Below are 20,714 nucleotides of genomic sequence, written 5' to 3'. Positions count from 1 at the left end.
ACACAAACTCTTCCAGAAAATGGGGAGGGAACCCTGCCCAACAAATTCTACGAGGCCAACATTACCCTAATACCGAAAACCAGAAAAAGACCCTACAGGAAAAGAAGACTATAGGCTAATATGTCTCATGAATGATGCAAAAATATTTTATTAAAGTGTTAGCAAATTGAACATAGCAATATACAGAAAGGATAAGTTAAAACCAAATGTGTTTATCCCAGGAATATAAGGTTGGTTCAAAAGTTGAAAATCATTGTATTTCACCCTATCAGACAAATCAGAACCAAAACTAAAACATGATCATCTCAATACGTGTAGAAGAAGTCCCTGAAAACTTGAACCTCCTTCATGATTTGGGGAGAAAAAAAAAATGGAGCAAAATAGGAATAGAAGGGAACTTCTTCAACCTGAAGAAATCATTAGCTGATATCATCCTTAATGGTAAAATGCTGAATGCTTTCCTTCTGAGTGGGAACAAAGCAAAGATGTCCACTCTCTCCACTTTGATTCAAAATTGTACTGAAGTTTTAGCCAGTGCCTTAAGGCAAAGGAAGGGTTCCAACACCCTTTACTGCTCTCCTAGAGAGAATTACTCCATGATCTTTATATCGAATATTTTTGTTGGTCTGTTTCTGGGCCCTCTATTCTGTTCCATTGACCTAGTTTTCTTTCTTTTTTTTTTTTTTTTTGCCAATACCACACTGCCTTAATTATTATAGCTTTATCATAAGTCTTAAAGTGAGATGGTATCTGTTCTCCAGCTTTCTTCTACTTCAGTATTGTGTTGGCTCCTCTGGGCCTCTTGCCTCTCCATATAAACTGTACAGTTTGTTCGTATCCACAGCCTGGGATTTTGGTTGGGAAGAACTGACATCTTGATATTGAATCTTCCTATCCATGAACATAGAATATCTCTCCAATTACTTATTTTGTTGATTTTAAGATTTATAGTTTTCCTCATATAGATCTTATACATATCATGTTAGAATTATACTCAAGTATTGCATTTTGGGGATACTAATGTAAATGGTATTATGTTTTAATTTCAAATTCCACTTGTCCATTGCTGGTATATAGAAAAGCAATTGACTTTTGTACATTAGTGTTATATCCTGCAATCTTGTTATAATTGCTTATTTGTCCCAGGAGGTTTTTGTTTTTGTTTTTGTTTTTTTGTCAGTTCTTTTGGATTTTCTATGATCATGTCATCTGCAAACAAAGATATTTTTATTTCTTTCTCCCTAATCTGTATATCTTTTATTTCCTTTTCATGTCTTATTGCATTACCTAGAACTTTCCAGTACAGTGTTCAAAAGGAGTGGTGACTCTGTGGGAGAGGGAGAGGGTGGGAAGATTTGGGAGAATGACATTGTAACATGTAAAATATCATGTAAGAAACGAGTTGCCAGTCCAGGTTCGATGCCGATACTGGATGCTGGGGTAGTGCACTGGGACGACCCAGAGGATGGTTATGCGGGAGGGTGGAGGGAGGAGGGTCAGAGGGAATATCCTTGCCTTATACCCAGTCTTACTGTGAAAGCTTTTAGTTTCTCAACAGTAAGTATGATTTTAGCTATAGGTTTTTTGCAGATGTTCTTTATTTAGTTGAGGAAGTTCCTGAGGAGTGATGTCAGCAACATGGTGGAGTGAAAAGCTACCTTTCTCTCTCCCTTTCAATCTATAACCAGTAAAACATTTGTAATTCAACAAAGGTGCCCCTGCTCAACACACCAGGATGCCAGAGAATTCCAAATATCTGTACATCTAAAGGTCAGTGAAGTGGAATATAGGAGGCAGAACTGAGGAAATATGCAGAGGTGGTACCTGCAGTCCTGGCCTTCCCACCACGGCAGCTGAGCTCGCAGCCCCAGAGAATCCGGTGGCAGCAGGGGACACAGGGCACATGGCTCCAGCGCACATGTAGCTGCAGGCAGCTGGGCAACAGTAGGAGTCGGGCCTAGGACCCCCATCCCTCCAGCTGTTGATGCACCCACAACTCGAGCCAACTGCCCCCCAACTGCAGTGGTGGAGCCCACTAACCTTATGATATTGGACACAGAGAGGTGCCCTCACAACCCCTGCATCCCACTTTCCCTAACTCTCCCCCTCCAGTGGCTAAGCCTGTGGCTCAAGGAATCCCAGACACAAGGGAAGAGCCCACCATCCTGGTGCACCAGGTGGTGATCCCAGAACAGTGGTAGAAGCGAGGCACCAGTGATCACAGAGACACAAGAACTAATAACACGGGCAGGCGTCCACAGCTAAGAGGTAGCAGAAGGTAGAAAGTGCTAACTCAGATTTAACAAGAGGCAGCTCAGGTGAAAGAAACCAAAAACTTACACTATAGTGCCACCAACTGGAAAACAGAAAGCCTCTAACTTCTAACCTGTTGCTATAAATACTTCAGATTTGCTGGCAGAGGAACCAACTCATCCAGTACCATGAAGAACTGGAGTAACACTGTACCACAGGAAGAAAGTGACAATTCTCCAGAAACCAAGATTAAAGTCATGGAATACTGCAATCTAACTGGTTCAGCTCAGTTCTTTCGCTCAGTCGTGTCTGACTCTTTGTGACCCCATGAACCGCAGCATGCCAGACCTCCCTATCCATCACCAACTCCTGGAGTCCACCCAAACCCATGTCCATTGAGTCGGTGATATCATCCAACCATCTTATCCTCTGTCATCCCCTTCTCCTCCTGCCCCCAATCCCTCCCAGCATCAGGGTCTTTTCCAATGAGTCAACTCTTTGCATGAGGTGGCCAAAGTATTGGAGTTTCAGCTTCAACATCAGTCCTTCCAATGAATACCCAGGACTGATCTCCTTTAGGATGGACTGGTTGGATCTCCTTGCAGTCCAAGGGACGCTCAAGAGTCTTCTCCAACACCACAGTTCAAAAGCATCAATTCTTCGGCGCTCAGCTTTCTTCACAGTCTAACTCTCACATCCATACATGACCACTGGAAAAACCATAGCTTTGACTAGACGGACCTTTGTTGGCAAAGTAATGTCTCTGCTTTTTAATATTCTGTCTAGGTTGGTCATAATGTTCCTTCCAAGGAGTAAGCGTCTTTTAATTTCATGGCTGCAGTCACCATCTGCAGTGATTTTGGAGCCCAGAAAAATAAAGTCAGCCACTGTTTCCCTATCTATTTGCCATGAAGTGATGGGACCAGATGCCATGATCTTCGTTTTTTGAATGTTGAGCTTTAAGCCAACTTTTTCACTCTCCTCTTTCACTTTCATCAAGAGGCTCTTTAGTTCCTCTTCACTTTTTGCCGTAAGGGTGGTATCATCTGCATATCTGAGGTTACTGATATTTCTCCCGGCAATCTTGATTCCAGCTTGTGGTTCCTTGAGCCCAGAGTTTCTCATGATGTACTCTGCATATAAGTTAAATAAGCAGGGTGACAATATATAGCCTTGACGTATTCCTTTTCCTATTTGGAACCAGTCTGTTGTTCCATGTCCAGTTCTAACTGTTGCTTCCTGACCTGCATACAGGCTTCTCAAGAGGCAGGTCAGGTGGCCTGGTATTCCCATCTGTCAGAATTTTCCACAGTTTATTGTGATCCACACAGTCAAAGGCTTTGGCATAGTTAATAAAGCAGAAATAGATGTTTCTGGAACTCTCTTGCTTTTTCCATGATCCAGCAGTAGAAAATTCAAAATAGTGGTCATGAAGAAACTCAGCAAACAAAAAAATTCAGAAAAGTCAGTTCAGTGAGCTCAGAAATAAAATGAGTGAACAGAAGGAATAGTTTGTCAAAGAGATTTAAACTCTTAAAAAAAAAAACCAAACAAGTTTTGGAGCTGAAGAATACAATAAATGAGATAAAGAATGTATTAGAAAGCATTGAAACAGAGCAGATCACATAGAATAATTAGAGTGTTCAAAAATAGAAATCTAAAAATGTTATAAGTAGAAAAGAGAAATAGCATTAAAAAATGGGGAAATTCTGCAAGAGCCATCTCACTCTTTTAGGAGGAGCACCATTAGGATAATAGGTATCCCAGAAGTAAGTAGAGGGAAAAGGCAGAAAAAGTTTAAAGAAATAGTCAGGAACTTCTCAAGTTGAAGAAGTTCCCCTTTATTTCCAGTTAACTGAGGTTTGTTTTTTTTTTTTTTTTAGATCACAAATAAGTGTTGGACTTTGACAAGTTATTTTTCTGCATCTATTGATATGATCATGTGATTTTTATTTTTTGCCTATTGATATGATGGGTTACATTAACTGATTTTCAAGTGTTGGACTAGCCTTGCCCACCTGCAATTAATCCCACTTGGTCATGGTGTATAATTCTTTTTATACATTGTTCAGTTCAATCTGTTAATATATTGTTGAGGATTTTGCATTTATGTTCATGAGAGATACCAGTCTGTAGTTTCCGCTTCCCCTTTGTTATAACAAAACCTAGACAAAGACATTATTAGAGTAATAGTGGCCTCATAGAATGGTTTAGGAAGTATTCTCTCTGCTGCTACCTTCTAAAACAGATTGTAGAGAACTGGTATAATTTTTTCCTTGAATGTTTAGTAGAATTCACCAGTGAACCCATATGAGCCTTGTACTTTCTAGTATAAAAGGTTATTAATCATTTATTAAATTTCTTTAATAGGTAACAGGCCTATTCAGATTGTATACTTTTTCTTTAGTAAATTTTGGCAAATTGTCTCTTTCAAGGAATTCGTCTAAGATGATCATATTTGTAGGCATTGAATTGTTTGTCGTATTCCTTTATTATCCTTTTTATATCTATTGGACCTGTAGTGATGCTCCCTCTTTCATTTCTGATATTGATAATTTGTGTTCTCTTTTTTCTTATTTAACTTGACTAGAGGCACAATGCCAGAGAATGTTCAAACTACCATACAGTTGCACTGATTTCACATGTTAGCAAGGTAATGCTCAATCCTTCAAGCTAGGCTTTAACAGTATATGAACCGAGAACTTTGAGATATACAAGCTAGATTTAGAAAAGGTAGAGGAACCAGAGATCAAATAGCCAACATCCACTGGATCATAGAAAATGCAAGGAAAAAAAAAAAAATCTGCTTCATTGACTATGCTAAAGCCTTTGACTATGTAGATCACAACAAACTATGGAAAATTCTTAAAGAGATGGGAATACCAGATCACCTGAGAAACCTGAATGCAAGACAAGAAGCAACAGTTAGAACCTTACATGGAATAATAGACTAGTTCAAAATTGAAAAAGGAGTATCTCAAGGCTGTATATTGTCATCCTGCCTTATTTAACACATATGCAGAGTACATCATGCAAATTCTGGGCTGGATGAATCACAAACTGGATTCAAGATTGCCAGGGAAAAATATCAATAATCTCAGGTATGCAGATGACACCACCCCAATGACAGAAAGCAAAGAGGAACTAAAGAGCCTCTCGATGAAGGTGAAAGAGGAAAGTGAAAAAGTTGGCTTAAAACTCAACATTCAAAAAACTAAGATCATGGCATCCGGTTCCATCACTTCATGGCAAAAAGTTGGGGAAAAAGTGGGAACAGTGACAGCTTTTATTTTCTCAGGCTCCAAAAATCACTGTGGATAGTGATTGCAGCCATGAAATTAAAAGGCACTTGCTCCTTGGAAGAAAGCTATAACAAACCTAAATGGCATATTAAAAAGCAGAGACATCACTTTGCCAACAAAGGTCCGAATAGTCAAAGCTCTGGTTTTTCCAATAGTAATGTATGGATGTGAAAGTTGGATCATAAAGAAGGCTGAGTGCCGAAGAATCAACGCTTTCCCATTGTGGTGCTGGAGAAGACTCGAGAGTCCCTTGAACAACAAGGAGATCAAACCAGTCAATCCTAAAGGAAATCAACCCTGAATATTCACTGGAAGGACTGATCCTGAAGCACCAATACTTTGGCTACCTGATGCGAAGAGCCAACTCACTAGAAATGACCCTGATGCTGGGAAAGATTAAGGGCAAGAGAAGAAGCAGGCAGCAGAGGATGAGATGGTTAGATAGCATCACTGAGTCAACAGAGAAAAGTTTGAGCAAACTCTGGGAGATAATGAAGGACAGGGAAGCCTGGCATGCTGCAGTCCATGGGGCTGCAAAAAGTCCGACACAACTTAGTGACTGAACAATAACAAGAGGCATATTGCTTTTATTGGCCTTTTTCAAAGAACTATTATTTGACTGTATTGATTTTCTCTATTGATTTGTTTTCAATTTCACTAACTTCTGGTATAATTCTTTTTTTTCTTTCTTATGCTTACTTTGGATTTAATTTGCTCTTGATTTTTGCAGTTTGCTAAGGTGGGAATTTAGATTACTGATTTTATATCTTTCTTCTTGTCCTAATACCTGCATTCAATGCTGTAAATTTCCCTCTAAGCACTGCTTTTGATGTATCCCTCATACTTTGATAAGTTGTGTTTTCATTTTCATTAGTTCAAAATATTTTTAATTTCTTTTTTTTTCTTTGAACAATATATTATTATTTACTACAACTTTCACTATAAAGATATAGAAATTGAAGCAGTATGATAATGGTGTAAATAAGGTGTATAGGTCAATGAAACATGATAAATAACTTAGGAATAGACCAGCCTGCTGCTGCTACTGCCAAGCTGCTTCAGTCGTGTCCAACTCTGTGCAGCCCCACAGATGGCCGCCCACCAGGCTCCTCTGTCCCTGGGATTTTCCAGGCAAGAATACTGGAATGGGTTGCCATTTCCTTCTCCAATGCATGCACGCATGCTAAGTTGCTTCAGTTGTGTCCAACGCTGTGCGACCCTATGGACAGCAGCCCACCAGGCTCCTCTGTTCACAGGATTCTCTAGGCAAGAATACTGGAGTGGGTTGCCATTTCCCTCTCCAACAGACCAGCCTATTCATGGGTAAATTGATTTGTGACAGAAGCGTCAGGGTAAGTCAGTGGAGGAAAGGATTGGCTGTATAACAAATGGTGCTGTAACAGTTGGACGTTCACATACATGCTGGGGTGAAAACAAGCCTCAACTGTTTCCTCATACCCTTCGCAAAAATTGCCTTGAAATGGATCAGAAACCAATAGATAAGAGCTAAAATATAGAGGACTAGAAGAAAATATGGAAGGACATCTTTGTGATCTTGAGATAGAGAAAGACTTCTTATATAGGACACAAAAAGCATAAAACATAAAAGAAAAAAATTAATTGGACTTCATTCAAAATTTAAAATTCTTACTCTTCAAAAGGTACTCTTAATAGAAGACAAGTCATAGAGTGGGAAAATATATTTATGAAACATTTGGGGAAAACTTATATCTAAGAATTTTAAAAGAATAATTCTAAATTTATAAAAAGAAACTCCAATTAATAAATGGATGGAAGATTTGAAGAGATAAATCACCAAAGGTAAGTGATTGGCAAATAAGCATATAAAAAGATGTTCATCATTAGGTTTTAGGGAAATGCAAACTAAAAACCACAATAAGAAGCCCTGACTATACTACATAGTATCTATACTATAGGTACTATAAACCTGACTAGAATGGCTAAAAAGAATTTTAGTAACAGTAATAAGTGCTGACAAGGATACAGAGCAGTTGGTGGGAATACAAATTTTGGAAGTTTGGTAGTTTCTTATTCAAGTTAGACAGTCATTTGCCATGTGACTCAGCAATCCCACTCCTGATATTAACCCAAAGATGTGAAAACATAAAAGATCCACACAAAGACACATATCCGAGTGTTCACAGGATCTTTATTTGTAATGGCCAAAAACTGGACACAACCCACATGCCTACATGTATTTATACAACAGAATACAGCAATAAAAAAGAAAGCACCGCTTATACATGCAGCAGCGTGGATGAATCTCCAGAGCATCACACTCAGTTAAAGAAGCCAGACACAAAAGACTATGTGCTCTGTGATTTCTGAATTTGTGGAGAAGGCAAAACCTAAAGACAGAAATCAGGTCAGTGGTTGCCAGGGGCTATGGGCTGGGTAAAAGGATTGACTGCAGAGAGGCAGGAGGGAACTTTCAGGGGTTATGAACAGGTCTTCTGTCTCTATTGAATAGTAGCTACACAAGTAGACACATTGCCAGAATTTACCAAATTTTTATGAAGAATATTAACTTCAATAAAACAAAAAGATGGGGGGTGGGGCAGGGAATCTTGCTCTATATGTTAACTGGCACAGTCCAAAACAGATGAAGAATCTGGAAGGGACAGGATGGCAGAGTGGAAGGACCTTGAGTTCACCTCTTCTCATGAGCACAGAAAAATCACAACTGCTGAAGATCTATTGATGAGAGAGACTGGAACCTACAAAAAAAGATATTCTACCTCCAAAGACAAAAAAGAAACCCCAACAAAACTGTAGGAGGGGCATACTTGAAGTACAATCAATTCCAGTACCACCCAGGTGTGTGACCCACAAGCTAGAGAACAATTATATCACAGAAATTCTCCCACAGGAGAGTTCTAAACCTCATGTCAGACTCCCCAGCCTAGGGGTCCAGCATGAGGAGGAGGAGCCCTCAGAACACTTTGACTTTGAAGGCCAGCAGGGTTTGACTGCAGGAGTTCCACAGGACTGGGGAAACAGACTCCACTTTTGTAGGGCACAACACGAGGTCTCCCATACCAGGACCCAGGGCCAAGCAGTGACATTGTAGGAGCCTAGGCCAGACCCATCTTGGTGGAGGTAGGGGCAGGGAAGGGCAGCTGTAGTCACCCTGGGGATGTGGACACTGGTTGGTGGTGGCAGAGATACTGGAGGATGTCATCTACATGAATGCTCATGGAAGGTAGACATCTTGCCTGGGTCATAAGTGCCAAGGCCTGACCCCAGCCAACAGCCACCTTTACACAGGTCCCTTAGCACAGCCCCACCCACCAGACCCAGCTCCACCCACCAGTGGGCAGGCACCAGAAACAAAACTATGATCCTGCAGCCTGCAGAACTGAGTCTGTAAACTCAGGTCAGAACCTACCCTGGGAACAGCTGGTCCCTGCCCTTGCATGATGAGAGGGGAATGCACTGCTGGGACACTTCTCCAAGGTCAAGAAATGTAACGTACCACAGATAGAAAAGGACTATGTTCCAGACGAAGTAAGAAGATAAAACTTCTTAAAAAAGAAAAAAAAAAAAAAAAGAATTGGAGTGGAAATAGAAAAATCTGCGTGAGAAACAGTTCGAAGTGATGATCATAAAGATGATCCAAAAACTTGGGAAAAGAATGGATGCACAGATTGAGAAGTTACAATAAGTTTTCAGCAAAGAGAAAATATAAAGAACAACCAAAGAGTTGATGAATACAATAACTGAAATGAAAAATACATTAGAAGCAATCAATAGCAGAATAAATGAGGCAGAAGAACAAATCAGTGAGCTCTAGATAGTGGGAGAAATCATTGCCATAGACCAGAATGAAGAAAAAAGAAATGAAGACAGTTTAAGAGACCTTTGGGACATCACATCTAGTAACAGTCACACTACAGGGGCCCGAGAAGGAGCCTGATAGAATATTTCAAGAGGTAATCACTGAAAACTTGCCTATCACGGGAAGGAAACTCACCCAAGTCCAGGAAGCACAGAGGGTCCCATACAGGATTAACTCAAGAAGAAACAAGACATAAAAGCACACAGCTATCAAACTGACAAAAAAGAGAAAATATTAAAAGCAACAAGGGAAAAGCAACAAATAACACATAAGGGAACTCCCATAAGGCTAGCAGCAGATTGTTAGGCAGAAACTCTGCAGGCCAGAAGGGAGTGGGGTAACAAAGTGATGAAAGGTGCAAACCTACAGCCAGGAATACTCTTCCCAGCAAGGCTCTCATCTAGATTTGATGGAGAAATCAAAGGCTTTACAGACAAGCAAAAGCCAAGAGAATTCAGCATTACCAGACTAGCTTTGGCACCCCACTCCAGTACTCTTGCCTGGAAAATCCTATGGATGGAGGAGCCTGGAAGGCTGTAGTCCATGGGGTCGCTGAGAGTTGGACAGGACTGAGCGACTTCACTTTCACTTTTCACTTTCATGCATTGGAGAAGGAAATGGCAACCCACTCCAGTGTTCTTGCCTGGAGAATCCCAGGGACGGGGGAGCCTGGTGGGCTGCCGTCTATGGGGTCACACAGAGTCGGACACGACTGAAGTGACTTAGCAGACTATCTTTGCAACAAATGCTTAAGAAACTTCTTTAGGAGAAAAAGATCACAACTAGAAACAAAATTATGAAGGGGAAAGCTCACTAGTAAAGGCAAACTTAATAAAGGTAGGAAATCATCTATACAAACACAGTATCAAAACCAGCAATCCTGAGGAGAGCACAAATGCAGGATGTTGGAAATGCATTTGAAATAGGAGACCAGCAACTTGAAACAATCTTTTTTATACACAGACTGCTATATTGAACCTCATGGTAACTGCGATCCACCAGATACACACACAAAAAATCCAAACAACTCTGAAGTTGGTTATCAAATCACAAGAGAAAAGAGGAAAGGAAGGAAAACAGTCCTTCAGTACACCTAACTAAGCTCTTCTGCTTTTGAGCACTCATGCTTCCTTCTGCTCAGATCCTGAATAAGGTACTACAGTAGCTGCCCAACCCTCCAACCAATCAAGGCAGAATTCAAAGAACCTGGAGTAGCCCTGAGGTCCATAGGCTCACATGTGGGACACAGTCCTGCCTAATTTGGGGAATGGACACAGAACTGGAAATAATCAGATATTGTGCTTCACATCAGTATTTTGTACTATGAAAACGTTATCTCTGTTTGATTACTTTGTCATAGTACCTGGACAAACATTTGAAAATTACTAGACATTTTATAATGAGGATAGTAATCAAAATGCATCTTTGTATTATTCTCTGGATATATTTTTTTCCCAATGGTTAAAGCAGATGTACTATGTACATCTAGGTACACAAATAGGCTGATTTGGTTAACCTAAAATTCAAATCAAGTCATGTATAAGCCAGAATATCCCCATACCTCAATATGTAGAAACTTCTTACATCATTTTCCCCTTTTAGCTGTAAATATTTCCATATAAGGCATTGATAAGCAGTACATTTTTCCAGCATTCCCAGAATGGCTCACTTACCTGCTCTTGGCCCATCCATGTCCCTCGGTGATAGGCCTCCTTTTTGTTTATGTATTTGCCTAATTGTCACATTGGGGGAACACTAATCATGAACAGGCTCAGAGGTATGTTAATGAGGAAATGCTTTATCGGCCGTAAGTTTTATCCTTTGTGCCCCACTGCCACACAGACATTGTACTTATGCTCTAAGCAGTCAACTTAAGCCAGCAGTGCTACATATCGTGAGTAGTTTACACTCTGTGACAACTTCACTGGACAGTTTTTTTTTTTTCCATCCTGAACACTGGGGTCAAAAGTATGGTTAGAAGCAAAACAATAACTTTCCATTAGAAGCCACTGTTACCAAAATCAGATCAATATTCCAGGAGAACTTTGTTTTCTTAACAGAAAAAACAAATTTAGTCTTGCATCAGTTTACTGTTAATAATAATAAAATTCATTTACCCAATGAAATTCAGTCTAATCTTAATCCTGATAGCATACAAAAGTCATTTCTCAAAGTTCCTTTTTCACAAACCTTTTATTATTTTCTGGATCCAAACAGATTTGTCCCTTTTTTCCCCAACAACCAACTATAGGACAAAATCATCATTTTTCCTTAACAATATATCCAGTCTTTATACCTTCCTTCACCAACAATGTATCTCGTACTTGCCTTACACACTGAAATGCTTCCCTAATCATTTTTATGTATCACAATTTTTAACCCTTGAAAACCTGAACAAAACCAAGAACAAGTGATTGAAATATTATACCAGCATTTTCTGATTGGCAAACTTGAGAACATATTTCATAACCTCTAAAGACATACATTTTTCATAGCACAATTTCCAAGCACTTTGAGTTTCCCTCTTGCTCTTGCAAGAAGGCAAAGGTAGATAAATTTAGGTTTGTTTGACCTTTTTTAAACCAATTAAATAGAGCTCCTCTACAAGTTAATCTCAGCAATATTATCCAAAAACACATCGTGAGACACACAAACATCCAGAGATCTCATTGTTTCATCTTTTTATATTTCACGAATTAGCCTTTGCAATTAAACTTATCAGTTTATGAATAACAGAACAGTCAAATTTATACAGTCGATTTTAGAAACTTGCTTTTTCTTTTTCCTCCTCCTCCCCCTCCCCAACTTGGCTTGAAGTTTTCTGATTAACCCAGGGCTGAAGTCCCAGGCAAAGTGGGTTGTGTTTGTATTTCAAGGGCATGATGAGTTAACTTCAAGTTTTCTCCTAGGCATATTTCTGTTTTCTCAGGATCAGAGTTCTGGGGGTGGGGTGGGGAGGTGGGAATTCTATCAAGCTAGCTTTCTGTAACTGCATATATAAAAAGAACCAGGTTTGGGAATTTCAAAAGAGTTTCATCTTAACCAGTTTTTCCAGAATCTAAAGAACACTATTGCCATACGTTAGTTTAAAAAAAAAAAAAAAAAAAACACCTTTAATCATAGTTTCATAGCTTGAATTTTCTTAATGAATTTAACCTGAATTTCTCATTTTACAAAAGACAAAGATACTAGTCACACAGATGGACTACATATTCACACACCAAAAAACAGATCTATCACAAATCATCTCTGAGGGTGATTGGTATAGAATCCCAAAAAAACACTTCCCCAACACAAATGGTCTTCAATGGTAGTTGGACATCAAAACCAACTGGCAAAATGCCCAAATGATACTCAGTGCCCACAGGCAGTCCTCAACAGTAGACAGGTGTCAGAACCAGTTGGCAAGATGCCCAAATAGCACTTGGTGCTCACACACAGTTCTCAATGTCACGCATATATCAGAACCAAATGGCAAGAATGCCCAAATAGCACTTCATACTCACAAATGGGAAGGTTGCCCAGCGCACACCAGTGGACTTATCCCATCTTGGAGCTCGTCACCTCATCCTCAATGCATGTTTCCATTCCATCAAGGAAAAGTGTAGGCTGGCAGCTAGTGCCAACAGGGGAGAAACAGGGAGGATCCTCAAAACAAATGGTTTTGGCAGCTTCTAGGAACGTCCCCCAAATCCCCTTTTCGGAGCCAGCTAGTCAGAAGCAGCAGGCTCACACATTGTCATGGCCATGGGAAACCCAGGAGAGCCAGGTGTCATCAAGCACAAGAGCTGCAGCAGTCAGCCCCAAGTTGGGCGACAAAAAACTTACTGAAAGTGGGGGTCTCACTGGTCACTCTCAAAAGCCTACAAAGCAACCAGGTTGGTAGAAAGGAAAGTTGGCTTGAGTTTGGATGCCAGCAACCTGGAGGGGATGGAGGCCAGACATCTGTCCAAAAGCCGACTCCCCCCCCCACCCCACACCACAATGAAATTAGGGGGCATGAGCTTTTATAGACAGAGGGAGGGGGCTACAGGCAGAAACAGGAGAGTCAGCTCTGACAGTCATCTTGAAATTAGTCATCGGTGGTCTAACCAGGGTCATCTTGATTGTCAATACAGTTAATCTTCAGTTCCAGGATTGGTTTGTCTCCATTTCTTTAAAGCCAGTTCCCAGAGTTGTGGGGGCTTCCCAGGTGGTACTAATGGTAAAGAACCAGCCTCCTACCAACACAGGAGACATAAGAGACACAGGTTCGACCCCTGGATCGGGAAGATCCCCTGGAGGAGATGGCAAGCCACTCCAGTACTCTTGCCTGGAGAATCCCTTGGACAGAGGAACCTGGCAGGCTACAGTCCACAGGGCCACAAACAGTTGGTCATAACTGAAGGGATTGAGCATGCACACATGCACACATGTCATGGCTACAATCTGGTCATCATGTAATTAACTTCTTCCATCTGGTGGGGGTTTCAGTATCTATAACATAACTCACAGAATATGGCTTAGAATATTATTTATAGCCCTTGAGAAGGAACTGAAGGTCCCTGACTATGTTTAATGAATACATTATTATTATGTGGTCTCCTTTGACTGTTTTCTTTTGTTTCCACATGTTCACATTTCTCTGATTCAAGGTATTTTTTGACTCAAGTTTTCCACAGGTAAAAGGCAGGCAGAGGACAAGGCGGGGAGGGGCTGCAAGTGTCACAGGGTCCTGCTCTGTTTCAATGAGAGCTATTAGGATGGTAGCTCTGTGGGCCAGAGTTACATTAAGCATCTAAACTTTATTGTTGAATTTGAGTGGTACTCATCCACCCTGGACCCTAATCAGATCATGGCCAATAACATGAACAAACATTCCTTTGGTATCTTGACATAGCTGAAAAGGGCTTGGTCAAAAGATACACTAAGAAACAACAAATGTGAGATGTACACAGATTCTGGGTTCCTAGAGAATCATGGATTATAGGTTATAGTTCACAATGTCATCAGGAAACTCACCCAACATAGGTTTGTAAAATTACATCAGTGGTGACATAAGGAAGTTGGAAAAAGTAGTGATTGGTCAAGTTGAGTCACAATTAGTCTCAGGTGGGAGCAATTCATCTGATTCTAACAAGCTCCCCTAGTATGCTAAAAGCCACTGATCTCAGACTATACTTTGCATGGCAAACTCATAGACCTCCTTGACACCAGTTTAAAAAGGAAAAAATAGAGTTGACTAACTTGGATCTAAGCCATACATGTAGTTGGCATTAGAACCTGTCAGCCAAGGTGCTGATCTTACCAGAACAGTAATCATTTATAGAGGGAAAAGACCAACCCAGCCCTGAGGCTCAGAACATGAGGAAGATGGAGCCTGAGGTTGAGGGGTCTGGAAACATGTGTGTTGTGTTAGTTGCTCAGTCGTGTCTGGCTCTTTGCGACCCCACAGACTGTAGCCCTCGGGGCTCCTCTATAGAAATGAAAATAGAGGAAGAATGGGCAGCAGTCATACAAATAGCAACGACGACGTTGTTCAACCGAATAGATAACCCTTGTTTGAAAAGCAGAGAAGGTAGCCTGGATATTTGAAGTCAGTCCCAGGAACGCCAGATGCAGGACACTAGAACCAGGCACAGAAAAAGTCAAACTTCAGAGTCTTAACAACAAATAACGGAAAGAAACCAGCACAGGCAAACGAACACTGTAAAACAGATGTCCAGAGGCAACCAGGTAGATTCCCAGAAGTAGGAAGTGAACTTACCTGCTTCAGCTTCAGCTTCCAGAAGGAACTGAGCTAGCAAAATCAGTCCTAGTCGCAGAGGAAATAGCACGTCCAGCAAGGAATCCAAGAAGAGATGAGGTGTGGGAGCCGGAAAACTCAACAAAGGCAGACAAAGTTATGTCTGCTACCCGCATCAAATCCGACGTAAAGTTACGTCATTCGGAACCAATGAGAGGCCTGTATTCCTCCCTACACGTGTGAGTTAAGTGGCTCTAGCTGTGAAAATTGGCAAATAGCGTGAGGGAGGAGGCACGCTGGTAGAGCCCTGAGTCTGAAAGTGAGGTCCCAAATCTGCAGTAGCAGCATTACCTGGAACCTGTTAGGAAATGTAAATTCTCGGTCCTGCTCCAAACCTACCAATCAGAAACCTGGGGTGGTGCCTCCAGGTCATTCTGATACAAGCTCACTGCAGTAGTCTGCTGAAAGCATGGTGGAGAGAGAAGGCCAGGTGCGGTAAAGGACAGTCATTGTAAGTAGGTTTGCTAATGGTGCTTTTAAAGAGCTAGTGAAGAGTAAAGTCTGTTTACAGGAAGAAGAAAGCCCAGTAAAGATAATGTAGAGTAATAATAAAATACGTTCGGTGATTCACAACAACAAAAACCAAAGTGGATGAATGTAAATTGTAGTAAAAAATACAGGTGAAAATTTAATAACTGGCATTAACAATCTTTATCTCTAAAGCTTTTTATTTCCCAGACACATGAATGTGTCTATTGGTAAGGACACTGTCTCTTTCAAAAGTATTTCTCTAGCATGGTAAACCACCTTAGGTAGGTAACTCTTTGGCCAAGCAAGTCATGTAATATAAACATGTAACAGGGTATTCAGAAAAATTGCTAAAAATCCTGATCCAAAAACATGCATCTTCACAAAGTCACACAGTATGATGAAAATGGAGGTTGTTGTTCAGTCAGTAAGTAGTTCCGACTCTTTGCAACCCCATGGACTGCCAGACGCCAGGCTTCCCTGTCCTTCACTATCTCCCAGTCTGTGCAAACTCATGTCCATTGAATCAGTGATGCCATCCAACCATGTCATCCTCTGTCTCCCCCTTCTCCTCCCACCCTCAATCTTTTCCAGTATCAGGGTCTTTTCCAAATTCCAAAAAATGGAGGTAACAGTGTGTATAGGGTGGATGGGTTGTTGGTTTCTTTTTTCATATTCAAATTTTACCTTCTTGTCTGACCTTATCAATATAGACATCCTCCAACACCACATATTTATCATGTCCCAAACGAATATTATTTCTCCCCCTCAATAATTTTCTGCTTCTGTTTCTCTCCAAAAACTGCTCCTCTTCCTTCTTTTGATTCCTTATTTTAGAGATGTCAGCCACATCTATGTGTTCTCACAGACTAGAAACATAGGTGTCTTCTTGATTCTTCTAATTCTTTTGCCCATTGTTCTTTTGGACTGATTTGTTCAAAGTTTTTGTTTTTTTTTTTTTTTTAATATTAAGGACATTAGCTCTTGTCTGTGTTATATAGGTGAATGTTCCCCAGTTTATGGTTTATTTTTGTATATCAAATTTTCATGTGTGTGTGCTATAGCTGTTTTAAATTTTTATGTGTTCAAATTTATCAGTTTTAGGTTTCTATATAATCAAATTTATCAGTGATTTTCTTTATCTATCAAGCATAGAAGTACTCAGACTGTTTCATTCAGTAAGCATTATGATGACAGGTCTTGGGCCTAAGAACTTTTCAAAAGTCTATAAAAATACTTGAAATCTGAAACAAAATATTTTCACTCCAGAAAAAAAAAAAGCAAAATATAAATAGTTAAATGTTTAACTAAGTATCTACAGATATGACATTATATCAACCTCATTATTAAATTTATCATTCACAAATTTTTTGAAGTACATCTGTATTTTGCTGTGTCCTACCTGAATTTCAGTGGCTCTCAAATTCAGTACTTTCTTTATACTCCTGCCAACACTAGCTAATTTCAAGCGCCCTAAAAGACTACCACAGTCTCCTTACACTGTTCTGTCTGCCACAGATATTTAGGTTCTCCAGGTCACTCCAGAATTATCATCCTAACTTAGAGCTGAGATTATGCTACTCCTCTCCTCGTAAGTGCCAAACTTCTCAGTGTGGCTTTCAAGGCTTTGTATAATTTGACTTAAATCCAGACTCTCTGCTTTTGACTCTGTATTGCTTCTCCGGGCCAGCAGACAGTTCCCTCAGCATTCCCCATCCCCTCCTCCTTCCATTAATGCTGTTTTCTCACTCTGCAATGCCTTTCCTTCTCAGTTTATCTGGAATTTTACTCCGTCCTCAAAGCTCAGCATACATACCACCTACTTGTGTGTTTTTCTTGATCCTTCAACTTCCTTCTCCTCTCTTCCACCCACCTCACCTGTCGTGTGTGTGTGTGTGTGTGTGTGTGTGTGTCCCTGTCTGCCACAGCGTTTGTTATATTCATCCTTCTAAATTCCTCAGAGCAGGCTGCTGCTGCTGCTGCTAAGTTGAGTCAGTAGGGTCCGACTCTATGTGACCCCATAGACGGCAGCCCACCAGGCTCCCCTGTCCCTGGGATTCTCCAGGCAAGAACACTGGAGTGGGTTGCCATTTCCTTCTCCAGTGCATGAAAGTGAAAAGTGAAAGTGAAGTTGCTCGGTCGTGTCCGACTCCTAGCGACCCCCATGGACTGCATCGCACCAGGCTCCTCCACCCATGGGATTTTCCAGGCAAGAGTGCTGGAGTGGGGTGCCATTGCCTTCTCCCCCTCAGAGCAGGAGTCTTACCTATATCTTTGCTAGAACTGGTATAGTATATGTTCAATAAAACACTCATTGAATCAAACCCCTTACCCTTCTTGCTCTCCCTTTGTTTTAAAAGCCTTTTGTTGTTGCCATTGTGTAATATATCACACTACAGAATTGTATATAAAATAAATATGAAAATTTTAAAATGTAGCTTTAAAAAATTGTATCTACCACATAGTTTAAGAAAGTGAAAAAAAAAAAGGGAACATTGCTGATGTCTTTGAAACCCCATGTATGCCTATCCAATTACATGGACTTGCCTACAGGGCCCCCAGGTTAACGCTCAAATTTTGTATCACTGTTTTCCCTTATAGTTTCATTACAGATTTGTGTCTCTGGACAATGGTGTTTAGTTTTGTCTGCTTTTAAAATTTTAAGTGGAAACATGCTGTGTGTGTTCTTCTGACTTGCTTTTTTTCCTTCAACCTTAAGACCTGGAGACGAACTCCTATCATGTGAAACTATAGTTCATTAGTTTTCCTTGTTGTGTGGGGATTTCATAGTAAACAGTATTTTATTTTTACACGTTATTCTCAATGGGCATTTGGGTTGTTTCCATTTGGAGTCTTTCACAGACAGGGCTACTGTATGTCCATTCTTGCAGGTGTGTCCTGGAGAACATACACAAAGGTTTCTGAAAAGTATATAACCAGGAGTAGAATTGCTGGGTCCAATGGTGGGCATTTGTTTAGTTTTAACGTGTAATGCCAACTGGTTGTCCAAAGTGAGGCACGGTGTGTGCTCCCCACAGTCCGGAGGGGAGCTCCCCCTGCTCCATGCTTGGTATTGTCTCAGTTTTTGGTTTTCAGCTCTCTAGTGGGTATGAAATTTTTTCTTTCCATGATTACTAATGTGGTTGCTCATCTTTTCGTGTTTACTGCCACTTACGTTTGATCCTCTGTGAAATGCCATTTCTGCCGTTAGCCTGGTTGTCTCGGCGCCCTACAGTTTAATGGAGCTCTGTTTCCTCCCTGATCTTTGATGCCAGCACTGTCATAAATCAAGTTTCTCTACATGTGCACAAGAATGGATGGCTGTCTTCTAGCCTTTTGGTCTGGGGGCAGTACTTCATGATAAGTTTTGATGTCTATGGGTCCTTTTCCTCTTCACATGCCTTGCGTGGTGGGTGCCTTTTGTTTGTTTTCTTTAGAGGGATGGTCTGATTACTAGGCCACTGTTTTTGTTTTAGTTTAACTAATTTTAAAGTTCAGTTAGTTACCCACTTACTCCCTCTTCGAAGACAAAAGTTTTTTCTTCAACATTTACAGTGTTTTTAGCCTTTTGACTTCGCTTACAAACATATCATTATTTTGATCAAAGTAAAAGAAATACTTCAACTAGTTTTTGTTCCTTCCCTTCATTCCTATCCTGAAGAATAGAGTCTAAAAGCCTCACAATTCAAAAAAATGTCTTTGTCTGTCTGTCGGCTTCTGGGCAAGCACAGGGGTAAATTTGATTTTCCTAATACCAGCAAATCCACTGTTACAGCACTGTTTCGTTCCAAGGCCTGATCACCCCCAGTCTGTCACATTGCTCGTTTTTCACAATTTCTTATTGCTCAGCACTTGCCTTTCCTGCTGAAGTATAGTGGTTTCTCTTTGTCTCACAGTAACGTGGTTTCCATATTTGTTGATTTCCCCATCAGCTGCTGCCTGTGAGTTTTTGGACATTGTGGAGCTGCTGCTCCAGTCCGGGGCCGACCCCATGCTCCGAGACCAGGACGGCTGCCTGCCAGAGGAGGTGACAGGGTGCAAAGCAGTTACTTTGATGTTACAGCAGCACACGACAGGCAAGGCTTAATCAAAAGACTGGAAAACTACGGTCCACAACAGCGCAGGGCTCCAGTGGTGGAAGAAAACTGCAAAAATGACACGTCTTTTGCCGCCCATCTTTGGTATATGTTGGCTAATAAAATCAGTTGTGAGGAACTGGAATTTTGAAGTCTCAGCAGTATATTCTACTTGCATACATTCTGGCGAGTTCCGTTTTGGTGATGAACGTGTACTGTGCATAATACAGTCCAATTCCGCTGAGCGTGCTCTGAAATTTATCACTGTTCTAGAGGCTGGGACAGGAGGAGATGTGTCGTATTTCACAATATTAAACATGGCTGCTCTTTTAGAAAACACACACACAGAAGGGAAACAGACCCAGCAGTACTACACTGACAATTAGAGAAAGTTCCATGAAACCCCAATATTGGCATGGAGCTCGGACAGTTTCCTGGCATTTGGTACAGCTGGTCTGAATAAGTAGCTAAAGTGTCTATTCTTTTGTTAGACAGAATTGGGAAGCTAAAACAACCAGATTCACTGAATACCTAAGAATCGTGGGCATTTTAGGATGGAAACACAAATTCTGAACAATTCACTGGGTAGGTCAGGATTCCTTAACTCACCTTCACAAAACAAGGAGGAACCTCCCTCAAGCCCTTTTCACTGGCTATAATGTCCCTGTCGCATATGGCAGCAGTCTCTATGACTAGCTCAGGCCTCAACTGTTAGGCCTGTTGGGGTCTAACATGAAATAGCCATAGTGCTCCAGTACTTAGGTGTGATAGAAGTTATTTCTGGACAGCTTCTATTTTTTATTAAAAATATAAACAACTATACCACAGGTTTTATTTAAAGGACAGACAAGTGTACCACTGTTGAAACTGGCTCCCCTTTAAGCCTCAAGAACTCCATCTGGGGAGTTCCTTAACATTTCTTATTATGTAAGGAAAGTATAGATAGTTGTCAGTGGAAGAGAAATAAAGAA

At 40.7% G+C, this 20,714-nt stretch overlaps 1 protein-coding gene across 3 annotated transcripts in view; it reads left to right on the top strand.

The window, feature by feature from the left end:
* The window catches only part of ACBD6 (acyl-CoA binding domain containing 6), a 194,458-nt gene extending 174,570 nt beyond the window's left edge, over positions 1-19,888 (top strand). Inside the window, 1 exon segment of one of the 3 annotated variants that reach the window (NM_001083783.1) lies at positions 19,600-19,888. In NM_001083783.1, the coding sequence (NP_001077252.1) occupies positions 19,600-19,754 (155 nt within the window). In that variant the 3' untranslated portion in view covers positions 19,755-19,888. 3 annotated transcript variants of the gene reach the window in all.
* The last annotated feature ends 826 nt before the right edge of the window (positions 19,889-20,714 follow it).

This window comes from Bos taurus, chromosome 16, assembly GCF_002263795.3.
Source record: "Bos taurus isolate L1 Dominette 01449 registration number 42190680 breed Hereford chromosome 16, ARS-UCD2.0, whole genome shotgun sequence".
Classification (NCBI taxonomy): Eukaryota; Metazoa; Chordata; class Mammalia; order Artiodactyla; family Bovidae; genus Bos; species Bos taurus.
Note: the sequence above shows the minus strand (reverse complement) of the source record. Positions and strands in the feature narration are given on the sequence as shown.